Source organism: Cnephaeus nilssonii (genome assembly GCF_951640355.1).
Source record: "Cnephaeus nilssonii genome assembly, chromosome: 3".
Classification (NCBI taxonomy): Eukaryota; Metazoa; Chordata; class Mammalia; order Chiroptera; family Vespertilionidae; genus Cnephaeus; species Cnephaeus nilssonii.
In genome coordinates, this window is record NC_137074.1 from 41,343,212 (window position 1) to 41,362,624 (window position 19,413).

Genomic DNA, 19,413 nt, shown 5'->3' on the forward strand with positions numbered 1-19,413 from the left:
CGCCTGCGGCCCCCTCACCCCCTAGCCCGGCCCAATGGGCCCCTATCAGGGCCGGCCAGCTGGACCCCACCCATGTGCAAATTTGTGCACTGGGCCTCTAGTGTACAATATCAAGAGTGAACACCAATATAAACTATAGACTTTGTGTGCCGATGTAGGTACATCAGTTGTAACAATGTACCACTCTGGTGTGGGATGTTAATGATGAGGGAGGTTTGCCTTGGGAGATAAGGAATAGATGGGAAATTTCTGAACTTTCCACTCAATTTTGCTGTGAACTTAAAACTGCTAAAAAAAAAAAGTCTATTTTATAAAAACATTTTAGATAATAAAAATTCCTCCAAAAAATTAGTTTTTAAGCAAACAAACACATACTATAACATAGCTCTCCAAACAATTACAAACAGGCAGAGATCAGAGAAAATTCATAACCTTAAACATTTATATCAATAAAATAAAAATGAAAATATAATTTTCAACTCAAAAAAATGACAAAAATTAAGCAAACTGAAAGAAAGTACAAGAAAGAAGATATTAAAGATAAGGGGAGAAATGAATAAGGTAGAGAAGAGGAAAGCAATAGATCTATTATCTGAACACTGTTTCTTGTCCTACATATCCTGTCATTCTCTCCTTTGACTGTACCAGTTCTTCCTGGTTCTGTGTCATGAACCCTCTGCCAACTGCCCATAAAGATTTTGCAACTGGGCAGGGCTCTGATGCCTGGTAACCACTGTGACATTGAAGAAATTATGAATTTTGATAAATAGGAACCTGAAATGGAAACTGGACAATAAGGTCAAATTCCCCTTTCAGGCTTTCCCATGTCTCTGTTTTATGTTGAAACCAAAGGGTGAGGCAGCGAGACAGTCTGAGCAAATGCTAGGAAGAGGAAAGGGGAATGAATGGTCAAGTGGGCACTCTTTCTCAAGGGACAAACAGCATTCCAGGAAAGAAAAATACTCCCAAGTTTACTAACAATTATAAAAGGAACATAGAGCAGAACAAAGAAATCAGGGCCAAAAAGTAGCCCCTTGTTTTGTCTTATCTTCTACATCTGTGAGATAAGGCTTTCTACCCCTCGATGCTTCTCTCTACCCTGGTTTAGATGGCATTCAATGTATGGTCCTCGTGTGACTCCAAAAAGGCTGCAAGTACAAAATGAAAGTCACCCGTTTCATTTAGCACATGACTACATCCAGGGATTCAGTAAAATTAGACAGTGAGATTGAAACAAATATAATGGGGGGGGGGGGCGTGTATACCTGCTGCCCCCCTCCCTGTTCACTGTCTTCTTTACTGCTCCCCACAGAAGGAGAAAGTACTAAGCTGATGGGTGATCATTTTGGATGCAACTGAGCCAAGGAGGGAGACCAAGTTAGACTCCCTAAAACCCTTGAGGTCAATGCAGGAGTGAGGAATGGGGTTCTTCTTTCTCTGTCAGTGTCCACCTTCTCGCCCCATAAAAATACTTTTAGATTGAATGAATCATACCATACTGGAAATTTAACCAACATAACTTCTTGAGAACCCACTATGTGCTGGGCACTATGCTAGGGCTACAGATAAGAAAAGAAAAGAAAAGAAAAGGAAAGGAAAGGGGAGGTGAGGGGAGGGGAGGGGAGGGGAGGGGAGGGGAGGGGAGGGGAGGGGATGGGAGGGGAGAGGAAAAGGAAAAGGAAAAGGAAAGGAAAGAAAAGAAAAGAAAAGAAAAGAAAAGAAAAGAAAAGAAAAGAAAAGAAAAGAAAAGAAAAGAAAAGAAAAGAAAAGAAAAGAAAAGAAAAGAAAAGAAAAAGAAAAAGAAAAAGAAAAGAAAAGAAAAGAAAAGAAACATTGCTCCCCTCCCACCTAAATTCCTTATTTAGTGGAGTAGTTCACAGTCTAATGGAAGAGGTAGAAATCATTTCCATCTACTATGGTGTTTACAAGCTTTGGGTTCTGTGGAAATAAAAAGTCTGGGTGAGCAGGGTTGGGGTCAGGGAAGGTTTCCTTGAAGAAATGACATCAGACTGAGGGTTGACGAATGTGTAGGAGTTAAGCCAGTCCTAGAAGGATGGGAAAGGCATTCCTACAGAGAGAACAGCACCAGCCAAGCCGTGTCCTAATGGACACCATATGTGGGGATGGGAGGAGGAAAGGGAGAGAAATGGTGAAATAAAATGTAAGTAATGAACTTCAAAGAAGTGCATTAAAAATAAACCCATAGCCTTCTCTCAAAAAGTAAGAAGGGTAAAAAAAAAAAATCATCTTTGGAGTAGATTTGGTTAAAGCAAACTAAGCAACTTCCTAATCTCTGGTGGCCTTTCAATCACAAAGCAGGCATTGACCTCTAAATCTCAGGCAACAGATGGCAAGCAAGTGCAATAGCACACATGCACACACACACACACACACACACACACACACACACACACAGAAAGGGAGGGCAGAAGGGCGGGAGAGAGAGAGGGAGGGAGAGAGGGAGGGAGAGAGAGAGAGAAACACTGTTGTCTAAATTCCAAACCACACAGCAGTTAAGTAAGAGATTATATCATAAACTATACAAACCCATGGAGAGTGGGGCCAGTCTGCTCTTCTGGGGAATAGACACAGCATTATCTAAGAATTCCCAGCTCTATCTCTGCCTGTAAAATGATTGTTAGCAATGTGAACTCTGTCTCACATTCTATCCCTTGGGAGGTATATTAACTCACTTGGCATAAAGATGTGAGACCTGCCATGTTCCTTTTGTGGACTAAGTTGTGTTTCCGCCAGAGCCTCAAAATGTGACCTTATTTGGAGATAGGGTCTTTACAGTGCTCATCAAGTTAACGTGAAGTCATTAGGGTGGGCCCTAATCCAGTCAGACTGGTGTCCTTATAAAAAGGGGGGATTTGGACACATGGGCACACAAAGAGGGATGGCAAAGTGAAGAGACAAAAGTAGAAGCCATCTGCAAGCCAAGGAGACAGGCCTGGGACAGATTCTTCTCTCACAGCCCTCAGAAGGAACCAACCTTACCAACACCTTGATTTTGGACTTCCAGCTTCCAGAACAGTGAGATGATAAATTTCTGCTACTTACGCCAAAAAAAAAAAAAAAAAAAAAAAAAAAAAGTGTGACGTGGGTTGCAAAGGGTGGAAGTAGCAGATGCCCCAAAACATCTCTGCCATGGTCTCTGCTATAACACAGTTTTTATTCCTGGCCTTTCTATTTCCTTGCCGCATGCCTCAGTTTCTCCATCTGACAATGACAATTATAAAATTTGCCCCTAAATTCCTTATTTAGTGGAGATAAATGAAATAACTCCTAACATGGCTTGAGCTCCTTGAGCAATGGCCATGTATCCCAGATAACAGGACCCAGGAAGCCAGAATCAACTTAATCTAGACCAATGAACCTGAAGGAACAAAGACAGCTTCAGCAGTTCCATCAATACCTATCTTTTTTTTAGTATGTTTTTATTGATTTAAGAGAGAGAAAAGGGAGAGGGCGAAAGAGAGAGAAACACTGATGAAAGAGAATCATCTATCGGCTACCTCCTGCATGCCCCCTACTCTACTGGGAATCAAGTCCGCAAGCTGGGCATATGCCCTGACTGGGAATCGAACCAGCGACCTCTTGGTGCATGGGACGATGGTCAACCAATTGAACCACGCCAGCCAGGGCTGTTCCATCAATATTTCATTCATTCAACAATGTTTATTAAGGACCTCCTTTGTGCACTGTATGAACAGAACTGATACTCACTTATCATTGTTTTCTAGTCTCATTCCACATCCCTTGTCTGTGACTGATGGATAAGAGAAATGGACCGCTCTACATGCCAGTGTAAGCTGTGCTCATGGAAGATTCCATCTCAACCCAGCCCTGCCACATGGGGAATGGGGAATAAAGCCAGTGACTAAGAAGGCAACAGAACACTGTGTCCAGCTCACCTGGGGATGCTAGTCAGGTAGGTCATGACATTCAGAAAGTCCTCATCTGAGATGTGTTTGAAGCCCACAAACTCTGGAAAAGTGATGATTGGGGCACCATCTTTCCCTCGGCCTCCTGCAACATAAGTGGGTGGTCAAGATGTTAGCACAATGTTTTCATGTCATGCCTCTGCAGATAAAAGACTCTGACTAATATCAAGTCAGGAGATGTGTATTGGCTTCCCATTTTCTATCTCTATTACTTCAGAGTAGAATGTGGGAAGTCTGACACTGAACTATTTTAAACAAGTTGTTCGTGCTTGCTCAGTGGTATTGTGAGAATTTGATTTTTTAATCCTTTGAAGGTAGTTACTGTGTGAAAGGTAATATTGATTTAATTATTTAACATAGGTAGAATAGTAAAGAACACCAACACAAACACATAATACTTCTGTTCTTTTTTGTAGTCACTAAATTAAAAAGTTAAAATGGTAGTTAAGAGAGTTAACTCTTAAATCAGTAACCTGGTTGAAATCTTACTTTGCCACTTAATTTCTATGTGATTTTAGGCAAGACACTTAACCTACGTAGGATATATATATGTAATACTTGTACCTACCTCAAAAGGTGTTGCGAGAATTAAGTGAAAATATAAGAAAAGCACCTTAGCAGAGTGCTTGTTGCATATACGTACTCACTAAATAGTGACCATTATGGTTATTACTATTAATGAAGGCACAATAAGCTGCCGGCACTTTGATAATTTATAAACAGGAATATAAGACATCCCTGTGAGAATAAAAATGTACAATTAACATTTAAATATTTAGCTCATTGGAGCAGAGGCTACCAGGTTAAATTGAATAGATTTCCCCATCTCCTAGCAACTAGATGTAGCCACATGACTAAATTCTAGCCTCATGGTTCCTGTGTGTCAGGTACCCAGGGAACCACAGAGAACTCACAGAGGCACCATGAATATTTTAAATTTTTAGGGGAAAAACAATAGTTGGCATCTGTTACCCGCTCTGCATGATATTAGCTTGAGGTAGTTCACAGTTTCAACAAGAAATCACACTAAATTCTTTTGAATAGCATTGTATCTTTGTGGAGGTGGTTTGAGGTGGCTGCTGGGTTAAAAGCAAGTGCAGGATGAAAGTGAGTGTAGAACAGGAAGGGAGGCTAGTGATGTTTAGTTTGATTCCAAAGTTTGAGATCACTGTAGTTACCGAAGAATGAAATTCTTAGTATTATTTATAATTTTTTTTTTTCAGACAGCTACTGAGTTGTTAAAACGTGTAGACTTGGTTGTTTTAACTGTTTGGTATTGGTTTTGGACAAAAAGGGCCGTAAAAAATTCCTGAGACTGGCTGCTCTGAAAAGCCATCTTTGCATTGCTCCTGTGGCTGCCTCTCTCTCTTTCCCAGAGTCCTCCTTCTCTCGCTTTATAAAAAATCCACTGCATCGGATCACCGTCGTGCCCCACATGTCAGACACGGCTGAGGACACCAGCTCTGAGATCACCACCAAGGACTTAAAGGAGAAGAAGGACGTTGTGAGGAGACAGAGAATGGAAGAGATGCACCTGCGAATGGGAACGCTAATGAGGAACATGGGGAGCAGGAGGCTGACCATGAGGTAGACGAAGAAGAGGAAGAGGGAGGGGAGGAGGAGGAGGAAGAGGACGAAGATGAAGGTGAGGAGGCTGAGGCAGCTACGGGCAAACGGGCAGCTGAGGATGATGAGGGTGACGATGTTGACACCAAGAAGCAGAAGACCGATGAGAGGATGACTAGACAGCAAAAGAGGAAAAGTCAAACATTAAAAAAAAAAAAAAAGGCCTTCGTGATCTATTCACCTTCCACTTACCGTCTCAGAATGTAAAGGTGGTCACCTTCGGAGAGAATCCCTCAGCCTGCCCATCCACCCACCTGGGGCACCGCCACCTGCAGATGGCACGCACTCGCCACCACCCTACCAAAACCACGTGAATTTGCAACAGGGGAGGAGAAAAGAACCAAAAACTTCCAAGGCCCTACTTTTTTTCTTAAAAGTATTTTATAAATGAACATTTGTTTGTATTTTTTATTTACATTTTATATTTTTGTACATATTGGTAGGGATCCGCCATTTTTAATGATCTTGGGGTGACCAAACCAGCCTTTGGAGCATTTTCCGTCCTACTTCTGACTTTACTTGTGGTGTGACCATGTTCATTATAATCTCAAAGGAGGAAAAAAACCTTGTAAAAAAAGCAAAAACAACAACAACAAAAAACCCCACCATCTTATTCTGAGCATTCCAGTAACTTTTTGTGTATGTACTTAGCTGTACTATAAGTAGTTGCTTTGTATGAGATGATTAAAAAGACCAAAGATAAAAAGGTTTCATTCCCCCCCGGTTTTTTTTTATGAAGTTGCTGTTTTGGGTCTTTTTTTGGCTTGTCTGATGTATGTGTGAAACAATGTTGTCCAACAATAAATGGGAATTTTATTTTGCTGAGTTAGTTGTTCTAACAAAAAACTAACAAACAAAAAATTACTGCAATACAAAGGCACTGAGAACAGAGACAACAGGGAAACCTGTGCCCTAGCCACAGGGGTGAGCTGTGAGCGCCTTCCAGGCTAAGCCCGTGGAGGGGAACTACATTAAGAGGAATAATGGCTCCCAAGCATAGCCAACTGCTACAAATGATTGCATGTATTTCACATGTCTAAGAAACAGGTATCAGTGCAGGGTGTGGTTAGTGAGGATTGTGAGATTAACGTGGGTGTGGGATCAATGAAGAAATTACAGAAATTGAGAGACTAAGAGAAACGAAGAGGGGCAGTCTATATGATGGCTCCACCATTACATGAACCCACCTGCTGCTGAGTCCACGCCTGATAGGCATCTTTTGCTTACACTCTAACATTCCATTTAAATCTGCTTCAAGGGAGAGAATGCACTATTGAGCAAACATGACTATTTATATCACATAAAGAGAAGAGAAAGTCAGCAATGTGGTTACACAAGTCTCTTGTGAGTTTTGTTTTTGTGAGTGAGTCTTGGGCTCTCAGAGATACATCACTAACAAATGAAACGGGTGAGATTTGTCTGGATGGCTAGTCATTCTTCTCCAGCAAGTCCCTCTTTATTAATAATCCTGTATGCTTATTTGAAAGTTTACACAAAATATCAAGCTTTGACAAGGAGAGTGAGCTACCTCTTTACGGTGACTGAAAACAATTTAGATCAGGGTAGTATCAGCTTTCACCTAACATTCTTCCTCTTTGCAGTTTCACAATCAAAGGAGGTTCCAGAGAAACCAAGTGAAGAGAATTTGCATTTCTAGGAAGGCTAAATTTAGAAGCATTATAACACTGTATGAACTGTATAACCAATATTTGCCCAAAGAATGGCTAAAACATTCCAGGGAACCAAGAAGTGAAGTCATTAAATGGTGTCATGACTTCACTTTTTTTTTTTTTAAACATATTTTATTGATTTTTTACAGAGAGGAAGGGAGATGGATAGAGAGGTAGAAACATCGATGAGAGAGAAACATCGACCAGCTGCCTCCTGCACACCCCCTACCGGCGATGTGCCCGCAACCAATGCACATGCCCTTGACCGGAATCGAACCTGGGACCCCTCAGTCCGCAGGCCGACGCTCTATCCACTGAGCCAAACCGGTTTCGGCATGACTTCACTTTTTATCGTTAAATATGAATTAAAGCTATTCACACCTAAATGGAGAAATGTAGGTGGAGTTTTCTTGTAGATTGGTTAACAGCAACACTGAACACCAGAGAAGAGAGGCCCACCACCGCCTCCCCAGGTCAACTGAGGACACCTCCTGCTGTTGAATATTATTAGTCTTAACAGACAGAAGCACTAACGAAACAAAGCTGAGCCTCCCTACAGCATGGACAACCCACAACAAAGCATTCAGTGCCACCTGGTGAGGAAACGTGGAAATACCAAAGGAAGAAAGTGCCAAAGTCCCATTCAAGGAAGATAAAGAAAACCAAACGCCTTGTAACTGAGTAAAACGGTTACTTAAATAAAATAAACTTCACTGCTCCTAGTATAAATTTTACCTGTTCGTTAAATGGCACGAAGACTTCATCATGCAGAAGAGAATTTGGAATGCTGGGAAATCCTATGGAAAGACGTTGAGGATCAACAATGGGAGAGACATGGAGGCAGTTACTGCCCTTTGCCTTCAAGTATCTATTTTCCCTTTCTCTTTCCCAAAAGATTTTAACTGGAAACAATGGCCGCCCCACTCTCTGGGAGGCACTTTGGAAATCTCGGGGCCTAGGATACTAAATGATCTGTCCTACATAATCAAGAACTGTCCCACACCCTATGTGATTTCTGAATGTCTTCCTAGAATCTCAATGTAAGTGATCTGATCCTAGACTCTAACTCTGCTTTACATATAATCACGAAGGTTTTTTCCTGTTTTATTGAGATATAATTGACAACACTGTACTAGTGTAAGGTGTACAACATAATAATTTGATATATGTATATAATACAAAATGGTCACCACAAAAAGTTTAGTTAACATCCATACCCTCACATACCCTCACATAGTTACAACTTTTTTCCTTGTGGTGAGACTTTAAGATCTACTCTCTTAGCAATTTTCAAACATACAGTACAGTATTAACTAGTCACCATGCTGTACATTACATCTCCAGAACTTATAACAAAGTTTGTACCTTTTAACCACCTTCACCCCTTTCGCTCACCTCCCAACCCCACCTCTGGCAATTGCCAATCTGATTTCTGTTTCTGTTGATTCAATTTTTTGTAATATACTAAAATAAACATTGCTATGGGATTAAAATATATCATGAATAAAAAGGTCAAACATGTATTTGGAACATGCAATAGTAAGCATTTTTCATACATTATGTCATTTAATCCTCAAAATTTCAATGATTCCATTCATTATTCATAAGAGGAAACAGAGGCCTTGAGAAGAAAATTGCCTAAGGTGATACAGTTAGTCAGTAGCAGAATCTAAATCCTTATTTAGGGCTGTTGGGTACCAGTTTGTTTCTCCTATTCTGCCTCTAAGAAATTAGAAAAGAAAGAAATGCCTCAATAATACTCAAAGGAGATCACTTTGGATCATTAAACATATAAGTTAATCAATCTCTGGACTCCTTCCCCAGATGAGCCATTGTGTAATTATATACTCACTAGAGGCCCAGTGCATGAAAATTCATGCACTGGAGGGGTGGTTGCCTCAGCCCAGCCTGCCCCCTCTCACAGTCCGGGAGCCCTCGGGGGCAGGAGGTGACCCGGCAATCAGGGGAAGGTGACGCCCCATCATACCTCTGCTGCTGCCACTGCTGGCAGCACAAGTCTCGGCCAGCCTTGGTTACCTGAGCCTTGGGCGGCCCTGAGTGGCTGGGCAGCTGCCATTCAAGGTTTGCCTGTGCCTCAGGCCAGCCCTGGGTGGTTGGTGGGCTGATGGGACTGGGCACTGCCACCTTATGGCTGTGGGCACTGCCATCTTTGCAGGCAGGGCAATCAATTAGCATATTCCTCCTTATTGGCTGTGGGTATTGCCATCTTTGAGGGCAGAGCAGTCAATTAGCATATTCCTCCTTATTCGCTGTGGGCCCGTCATCTTTGCGATGGTGTGAGGGTTAATTAGCATATTCCCTCTTTATTAGATAGGATATACTGAGGCTTTAGAGTTTGGGTGTAAAGCTGTAGGAATCCACCCTGCCCCACCCCATCATCCATTCCAGACCTTGATGCACACTGGTGGCCGAGGGGTCTTCTGTGGTGCATGGCCACAGCAGCAGTTGCCAGAAACCCAGATGCCAGGAGCCAATTCAGCATGTCATAATTACAAGAGTTTTATCAAAAGGTTGATGAAACTTGGGGGCTCAACAAGGGCTGGGTCACATATGTAATTACCTGTTGGAGTGGCTAGAAGGCACTTCCCCCAAACCTGAATAGGATAATTTTCTACTGCTAGACAGGTCAGGGCATCTTAATCTACATGTTATTGCCTCCTGTTGGCCAAACACCTGAACAGCTATAGGCTATTTCCCAATCTGACAATGCTTCTGTACCCTACCCTTTGAAGTGTATATCTCCACCTTGCCTTAGGACAATTTGTGTTAATAAAAAGCACGGGGTCCTGAGTCAAGGGAAACTTTAGCTCCTTTAGCTGAAGCTCCTCTGACCCCCATGCCTCTCAAAACTATCTTTCATCTCTGGACTCCTACTTGATCTAGCACAGCCTTTCTCCAGGTTGCTGAACACTTCTTAATGCTGGGACAAGAACCCCAGCACCCAGAGACAGTTCCCATCCTGCCTTTGGTTCTGCACAATCCTAGGCTCCCCATGGGAAGCTATGAGAGGGCTCCCTCAGGAGGGTGGTTGGGCACTCCCTCCAGGGCCAAGACTGTGGTGCCTAGAGTGGGGATTCAATGATCAGACAGTCCGGCTTCACAGGACAGACCAGGAGGACTTGGATAATTTTGATATGTTTCAGACTCCGTTCGAAGCACTGGTGAAGCAGGCAGAAATAAGAAACATGAACACCCTGCACTTATGTAGCTCCCAGTGACTATGTGAGTAGTGACCAATGTGGAGGAAAGACCAGAGAATTCACCAGGTATTCTGGATTGTATAAGATGTCCCCTCCTAGGATACTACTCTGGGGTGGGAAACATACCTGAAAAACAAAGTTTAAATTTCCCTTAAACTCAGTAGAATGAGTTTAGAGCAGATTAAATATAATTTAGGAAAAGAAAGAAATGTGACTTTTTTTACATCCCATGTTGTAGAATAAAATCCACACTAACTACATATTCTCTCTACAATGTAACTAAGATGGCTTTGTTGCTTTTTTCAGAGGAGCTATAAAAGATAAGGGTAGCTGAAACCGGTTTGGCTCAGTGGATAGAGCGTCGGTCTGCGGACTGAAAGGTCCCAGGTTCGATTCTGGTCAAGGGCATGTACATTGGTTGTGGGCACATCCCCGGTGGGGGGTGTGCAGGAGGCAGCTGGTAGATGTATCTCTCTCATCGATGTTTCTAGCTCTCTATCCCTCTCCCTTTCTCTCTGTGAAAAATCAATAAAATATATTTAAAAAAAAAAAGATAAGGGTAGTGCCCGACTGGTGTGGCTCAGTGGTTGAGTGTCAACCTATGAACCAGAAGGTCACGGTTTGATTCCCAGTCAGGGCACATGCCCAGGTTGTGGGCTCCATCCCCAGTGGGGGGCATGCAGGAGGCAGCCAATCAATGATTCTCTCTCATCATTGATGCTTCTATCTCTCTCTCTCCCTCTCCCTTCCTCTCTGAAATCAATAAAAATATATATATATATTTTTAAAAAGATAAGGATAGTGACTTGTTACCTTATTCCTCTAGGATATGTGTTAAGGACATCTAATCTCACTATCCCATGCTTCCCAAGTTTGGTCTAACTATATTTTAGGGTTTGGTATGTACTTCCAGTTTCAGTAATTAATGTCATATCACCCTTCACTAAGTGAATAAGAAAGAATAATAATCTAGTAATGACAACTTTTCAGCGCTGTGCCCAGGCTCAGAAAATTTCTAGCCTTTTATCCATACTAGCCTCTCTCTATTCCCAATCAAATGCTTAATAAAAAAACAACAACATATTAAAATTAGGTCCTAGGAGCTAAGGATACAAGACAAATCTCTCAGAGACCAAACAACCTCAGCAATACTCATGAACCCTTAAAACCAAGACTCTCTTAAGGTTGGATCTTAGAACAACATCATGGTGGCAGCTATTGTCCGTAATTATTTCTTTTTCTTCCTCAAAATCTTTTCAGCTCTGTTCTTTTACAATCTCGAAGAAATGTATTCCCTCGAGAAAGATCAAATTGCACCCAACAGCTAAAGGAATGACATCCATGAGATTCGCCCCCCACCCCCACACCACCCCCACCCCCAATGCAGCTGGATGGTCCCCCGTTCCTTCCATTCTGAGTGAGGCTTAAGGGATGACTGAGACTCGAGTATAACGTTCACCAAGATTCAAGAGGTTGGGCCCTCCGAGCAGAACCCCCAATAAAATCTACAAATACACATGAATTAGCCCCTTACCTGAAAGAATGGCAAATTGTCTGTGAAGCTGTTCAATTATATCCACTGCCAACAAGGGCCTGATTTCCTGCTGCATAATTTCATCTGCATAAATGAAATACAAATTAGGTTAAATCCTTGCAAATTACAAAGAGAAAGTAAAAGGAAGAAAGCTCTACTACTAGGGAAATGTGGGACTTATCAAGAATCAAGAGTTGGTTATGAACACATGATTCTCCTGAAAACTCTATTCCTGAGATGCATGCATGGGTCTGGGTTTTGAGTGGTTTGAAGCTGATACACATGAGCACAGGAACCCCTTTCTAGAGCTTCTCCCAAGGTTTTGGGAGGGATCAGTGTAAGGATTGGGCCCTGAAGTTTAAGCTTCAGTAGCTTCACAGTTAACCTGCTAATGGTCTCATTACTAAGGGAGGTACTTAGGTGTCTGCTTACTCCTTTGAGTCTGCAGAACGATATTTTTTAAAAATATATTTTATTGATTATACAGAGAGGAAGGGAGAGGAATAGAGAGTTAGGAACATCGATGAGAGACAAACGTCAATCAGCTGCCTCCTGCATGACCCCTACTGGGGATCAAGCTCGCAACCAAGGTACAGGCCCTTGACCAGAATCAAACCTGGGACCCTTCAGTCCACGGGCTGACGTTCTATCCACTAAGCCAAACCAGTTAGGGCCAGAAGGATATTTTGAACACAATTTAAGTTACCAGAGTTCATCTCAAGCTGGGTGATAAAATCAGTCTAGATTTATGAAGGTTCTTTGATCTTTTTTCCCTCCCTTCTTCCCTCACTCCCTCCCTCTCTCCCTCCCTTCCTTCCTTTTTGCCTCCCTTATATTTGCCTCCATTTTTTCTTTCTTTCTGGAATATTTCAAGGGGCCTCTTCCCATGGCCAAGCATGTTTAAGGAGGCACTTCTTTATTTTGCTATTTAAAGATGATCCTTACTGAATAAAAGGTTATAGGTTTCCAAGACAAAAATTCAAATCTACAAATGTCCTCTAGCCCTATAATTTGCGTTCTATCCATTAGGGAAAGGGGGAGTAGAGAGAGGGGAAGACTCAGCTGAATCCCTTAGCCTGGGCTGGGAAGCGAAAACCATTTTCATGTTCTCTCTGCCTGAGATATTATTATCCTCATGTAATTGTTTCCAGGGAATCTCAAAGAATGAACTAATTATTTCTACCACAGTTAAACATTTGGTTAGATTAAGGCACAAACCAAGTAGCCTGTGCACTAACACTAAATAGGAATCTCCTATTAATTCATGTGCAGTCTGGGATATTCTAATGTTGACCAATCAGAGGTTATAGTTGGGAAGCTCCTCCTAGAGCCATGGTTTCTACTTCTCAGCTTTGGTGTGAAGGTTGAAGGAGATGATGCATATGGAGGTGTACACAGTAGGTATCCAGTAAATGCTGGCTATCTGCGTTGCTCTGGACACGTCTTTCCCATAATTGCTTTCTGAAAGTCATATAAGAGATTGGGCAAGTGCCAGTTTAAATCCAAAGACCCTTCCTCAATGACTTCTACATCTCTTTTTTGGGGGGAGAGGAAAGGGGGTAAACTCAGGCCAGAGTTCCTTGAGCCCAATACTTTCTACTCTGAATTCACCAAAAATTCAAGGAACTCCTACATTACTATTAATTCTGTGGGTGCAATAATGGCATTGCCGTTATATTTTACACAAAGGGAGGGCCTTCTCTGTTAGATACACAAAGTAAAGTATTTAACAGAGAAAGTATATGAAGTCTAAGACCTGCTTAAAAATACTCCAGCATTCCTTCCTGCCAAAAATGTGCAGGGAGCAGGAGAGAAGAAAGCAGATTGACAAAATATGGATAATCACTGAAGCTGGTTGATGGGTCCATGGGGGTTCATTATACAATTCTCTCACCTGTTTCAAACACAATTTTAAAGTATTACAACCACATAAAGAATTTAAGCACTAACAGGGGGTTATGTAGCTAAAGAGTATTTAGCTACAGAAAACAATTGCCCAGTAGTCTACTCAAAATTAGAGATAGATTATTATTTTTTCATACATGAGGGAACATATTTAAGAGGCAATTATCTCAGAGAAAACTAAGATCATAAATGCAATTTATTATTGTTACACCTCAATATTTAAGGTATGTTTTATATTAAACACTTTAAATTAAAAAAGTAAGATGTGAAGGGGACAACAGAACCGAGTAAGCCAACCATCCCTTGCACCATTTTGTTTTTTAATTATTTTTATTTTCATTAAAATATAGTTAACATACATTATTATATTAGTTTCAGGTATACAACATAGTTATTCAACACTAGAGGCCCAGTGCACAAAATTCATGCACAGGTAGGGTCCCTAGGCCTGCGGTGATCAGGGCCGATCAAGTTCCCCACCTCCCCACCTCCTCGTTTTCTTGTTCTTCAGTGCTCTGCCACCGTTGGTCGCCCTCCATGTTCCACACTGCCCCCTGGTGGTCAGCGCATGTCATAGAAAGCGATCGAACTCCCAAGAGGACAATTTGCATATTAGCCTTTTATTATAGGGTTAATATACCTAACAAAGTGATCACCATGCTAAATCTAGTAACCATCTGTCATCATTTAAAAGATTATTGCAATATTATTGACTATATTCCCTATCCTGTACATGCCCATCTCATTTTTTTCTGTCCCTTCCCCTTAGGTAACTATCAACTTGTTTTCTGTGTCTATGATTCTATTTCTGTTTTATTTGGTTTATTTATTTGGGTTTTTATTTTAGATTCCACATATAAGTGAGTTCATACATATTTATCTTTCTCTGTCTGACTTACTTAACTTCACATAATACCCTCTAGGTCTATCCATGTTGTCATAAATAGCAAGGTTTCATTCTTTTTTATCTGTATATATAAAAGGCTGATATGCTAAGTGTCCAACCATCCGACTGGTCGCTATGACAGGCACTGACCACCAGGGAGCAGATGCTCAATGCAGGAGCTGCCATGATGTGCATTGGCCAGCACCATGGACCTGGCGCCAACAAACCAACACTCAGCTTCCACCAAGTGGGACACAGGCCCTGCCACCACCTCGGAGCGACACCCCACCAAATCGTAGCCAATGCTGCCAAGACCCCCTGGTGCAAAATGTGGCCCACAGCCCAGCCCAACCCAGAAACGGTCACTGTGGGCTCAAGGTAATGACGTCATGTAGCAACACCCGGCTTCCTCTCCCTAGCGACTAGCCTCCTTGCAGTTTCTTCAACCCAAGAACACAGGTGGAAACATTTTACACTTTAAACAAATGTCTGTGAAGCATTTTCCTGGGCCTCATCTCATTTGATTCTTACAGAAGTCCTGGAGTAGGTAGATAGGAGACTCGGTAGAATTCTATTTTCTTTTCATTAGCCAGAAAACCGAGATTTAGAAAGTTTAGAAACTTGACCCAACTGAAAAGAAGTAAGAAATGGTGGACCTTGAAAATGACTTAAGGTTTTCTCACTGCACAGAATATAGGCAAACACTGCTGCAGTTAAATATTTTACCCTTTGTTCTCCCTGTGTGATCTACAATAATAATCTGCTTCGTGTTGATATTTATTGCTGTGTTGCTGACAATTACATGAAAGAGAAGTTGGGGTGCTTCACTGGACTGGTAAAAGTTTAGCTAAATCAGAAAGCAGGTCTAATTAAGCAAGTTTATTCTATATATATAAAAGGCTAAATTGACTCATGCATGTGTGATACATATAAAGCTCTCACTGGTGCCAGTCACACACGTGTGTTTCGACCTGTCATTGTCGATTGTGAATTTGGTTGACACTTCTATTATAGAGAAGGGCGAATAGCAATATTAAAATATTTTTTCGAATTAATTTCCTTTCAATGTGCATGAATTCATGCACCAGGCCACTAGTTGCTAAATAATATTCCATTGTATACATACCATATCTTCTTTATCCATTCATCTGTTGGTGGGCATCTAGATTATTTGCATACCTTGGCTATTACTAGTAATGCTGCAATAAACATAGGAGTTCATATATTTTCAAATTAGTGTTTCTGTTTTCTTCGGATAAATATCCAGAAGTGGAATTACTGGATCATGTGGCAGCTCTATTCTTAATATTTTGAGGCATCTCCATCTGTTTCCCATAGTGTCTACACTAATTTACATTCCCACCAACAGTGCATGAGTGTCCCCTTTTCTACACAGCCTTGCCAGACCTAGTTATTTGTTGATTTATTGATGATAGCAATTCTGACAAGTGTGAGATGTTATCACATTGTGTTTTTGATATGCATTTCCCTGATGTTAGTGATATTGAGCATCTTTACATACTAGTATATCTGTTGGTCATCTGTACGCCCTCTTTGAAGAAATGTCTATTCAGGTCCTCTGCCCATATTTTTATTGGATTGATATGTTTGGATATTAACCTCTTATTGGATGTATCATTCATGAATATCTTCTCTCATTCAGTAGGTTGTCTTTTCACTTTGTTGATAGTTTCATTTGCCATGTAAAAGCTTTTAGGTTTGATATTGTCCTATTTGTTTATTTTTCCTTTGTTCCCCTTGCTTGAGGAGGTATATAAATAAATAGAGCAATGTCAGAGTTTACTGTCTATGTTTTCCTCTAGGAGTTTTATGGTTTCAGGTCTAACATCTAAGTCATTAATCTATTTTGAGTTTATTTTTGTATATGGTGCAAGAAAGTGGTCAATTTTTATTTTTTGCATGTACCTGTCCAGTTTTGCCAACACTACATATTAAAGAGACTGACTTTACCCCATTGTATACCCTTACTTCCTTTGTCATGTATTACTTGACCATATAAGCAAGAGTTTATTTCTGGGTTCTCTATTCTATGCCATTGATCAATATATCTGTTTTTATGCCAGTGTCATACTGTTTTGATTATTGTAGCTTTGTAGTAGAGTTTGAAATCTGGGAGCATGATATATCCCACTTCGTTTTCTCAAAATTTCTTTGTCTACTTGGGGTCTTTTGTGATTTCAAATAAATTTTAAGATTCCATTGTTTTAATTCTGAGAAGAATGCCATTGGTATTTTAATAGGGATTGCACTGAATCTGCATATTACTTAAGGTAGTAAGGAAGTTTTAGCAATATTAATCCTTTCAATCCATAAGCAAGGTATATCCTTCCATTTATTTATACCTTCAATATTTTATAGTTTTCAGACTACAGGTCTTTCACATCTTTGATTAAATTTATTCATAGGTATTTTATACTTTTTGATACAATTGAAATAGGATTGTTTTCTTGATTTCTTTTTCTGATTGTCTGTCATTGGTATATGAAACAACAGATTTCTGTATATTGATTCTGTATCCTGCAACATTACTGAAGTCATTTGTTAGTTCTAATAGTTTTTTGGTGGTGTCTTTAGGGTTTTCTATAATTGGTATCATGTCATCTGCAAATAATGAGAGTTTTGCTTCTTCCTTCCCAGTTTGGATGTCTTTTATTTCTTTGTCTTACCTGATAATTGTGGCTAGGGTTTCCAGTACTATGTTGAATAGAAGTGGTGATAGTAAGCATCTTTATCTTATTCCTAATCTTGGAGGAAATGCTTTTAGCTTTTCACCATTGAATATGATGTTAGCTATGGGTTTGTCATATATGGCCTTTACTATGTTAAGACATGTTCCTTGTCAAATGCTTTTCTGCATCTATTGGTTTTTATGATGATCATATGGTTTTTATCCTTTATTTTGTTAATGTGATATATTGTATTGATTGATTTATGAATGTTGAACCATCTTTGCATTCCTGGGATGAATCATCTTGGTCATGGTGTCTAAACTTTTAAATGTATTGTTGAATCCAGTTTGCTAATTTGTTGTTGAGAATTTTTGCATCTATGTTCATCAAGGATATTGCCCTGTAATTTTCTTTTTTTGTAATGTCTTTATCTAGTTTTGGTATCCAGATAATGCTGCCTTCAGAAAATGACTATCTTAAAGTAAAAAAATCATCAGGTCAAACCATCATTAGTCAAGGACCACTGAATAATTATGTGCACTATGTCCACAGAGAAAGATTTAAAGTATAATATCAAGGATATAAAAATCATACATGTGGTGGGATTTCAGCTACATTAAAAAAAGAAGAAAGCATGTGGTGTGTTTATGTACATGCATGCAGGCATATGAAAAAGGAGTACATGAAATATTTGTGTTAGAGTGATGGAATCATACTGTGGTTACCCCTTTTAGTTCACATAGACAAAAGCATGCTCTGACAGCCTTTATTTTTTAATAATAACAGGACTTTATTGAAGTATAATTTATATGCAGTACAATGCACAGATCTTGAGTGCATAGTTTGATGAATTTTAACAAATATCTACACGGATGTAACCATCACACAGATCAAGATATGGAACATTTCCATCAACCCAGAAAGTTTCCTTGTGACCCCTGCTCCAGGCCCCACATTTTTGAGAGCTCCGCATATCACAACCCTCCCTCCCATAAAGAGATGAGTTAAAGACCACATGGGTGCCTCTGTTAACTCAAAATCCAGACCTCAGTGCTGGCACAGCACACCATAGCTCTAAACATCTACTGTCTTAACAGCACTGGTTCCCCAGGGAAATATTTCACATCTCTTGGTCTATATCATCAAAAGAAAAGGTGACTGTATCCAAATGCTACGAAGGTTTTCGAGCCGTGCCATTGCTGTTATCAGGGACAGAGACTGCTTCAGAATGCTGGGAGGATGTGAGCGGTGAGGATTTGAGCAGTGGGAGTGCTTAGGTAAGAGAAAAGACAAATGAATTAATTTGTTGAATTCATCCTCTCATGTGGCATTAGTGTTTAGATTCTTATATAATGAAAGATCATGTCCAATACTTCCAAGCATCAACATTCTTCTTTTTCCTTTCAATTCGTTATGCAAACATTCAAATTTTGAACTCCTTGGACACAATTACATTTGATTTAGATCACATTTACTTCAGATCACTGCTCTCAACAGAGCTCAAATTATGTGAAAATCTCAATGTTAACAATATAGTGCTTTTGCTGAGATGAAGGCAAAAAAAAATGCTTCATGGATTACTTAATGACAGATTATGCATATCGTTATTGCTAATCCAAATTTCACCAGCTAATCAACATGACATTCAGACGCACAATAATTCAATTTAGTCAATTTGCCCTTTTCTGATTTTTAGTCATCTATAAACCATATCTTTAAACATATTTTAATGTTGTTCTTATTGTTGTAGGCAGTTAGACAGACATGAGCAGAGCATAGATGATGGGCCAGGTACAGGAGGCCATTAGGGCGGAAAGCCCCAGGTGCCTAGCAATGGACAATCAATTGTAGGGTAGGACCTCACCCCCAGGATGACGCTTTAATCTTTAGTAAATCACTGGTCATGCAGTTTGGACCTCCTGACCTTTCTTCCC

At 40.4% G+C, this 19,413-nt stretch overlaps 1 protein-coding gene and 1 pseudogene across 2 annotated transcripts in view; one reads left to right on the forward strand and one right to left on the reverse strand.

The window, feature by feature from the left end:
* Positions 1–19,413, reverse strand: part of MCF2L2 (MCF.2 cell line derived transforming sequence-like 2) — a gene marked incomplete at its 5' end in the record, with an annotated part of 193,282 nt that overhangs the window by 146,754 nt on the left and 27,115 nt on the right. Inside the window, 2 exons of the mRNA XM_079763591.1 lie at positions 3,918–4,032; positions 11,999–12,082. Of these exons, the coding sequence (XP_079619717.1) occupies positions 3,918–4,032; positions 11,999–12,082 (199 nt within the window). The remainder of the gene's footprint in view (positions 1–3,917; positions 4,033–11,998; positions 12,083–19,413) is intronic.
* Positions 5,383–5,780, forward strand: LOC307097213 (annotated as a pseudogene). Its single transcript has one exon. The product of its transcript is annotated as an uncharacterized misc_RNA (transcript).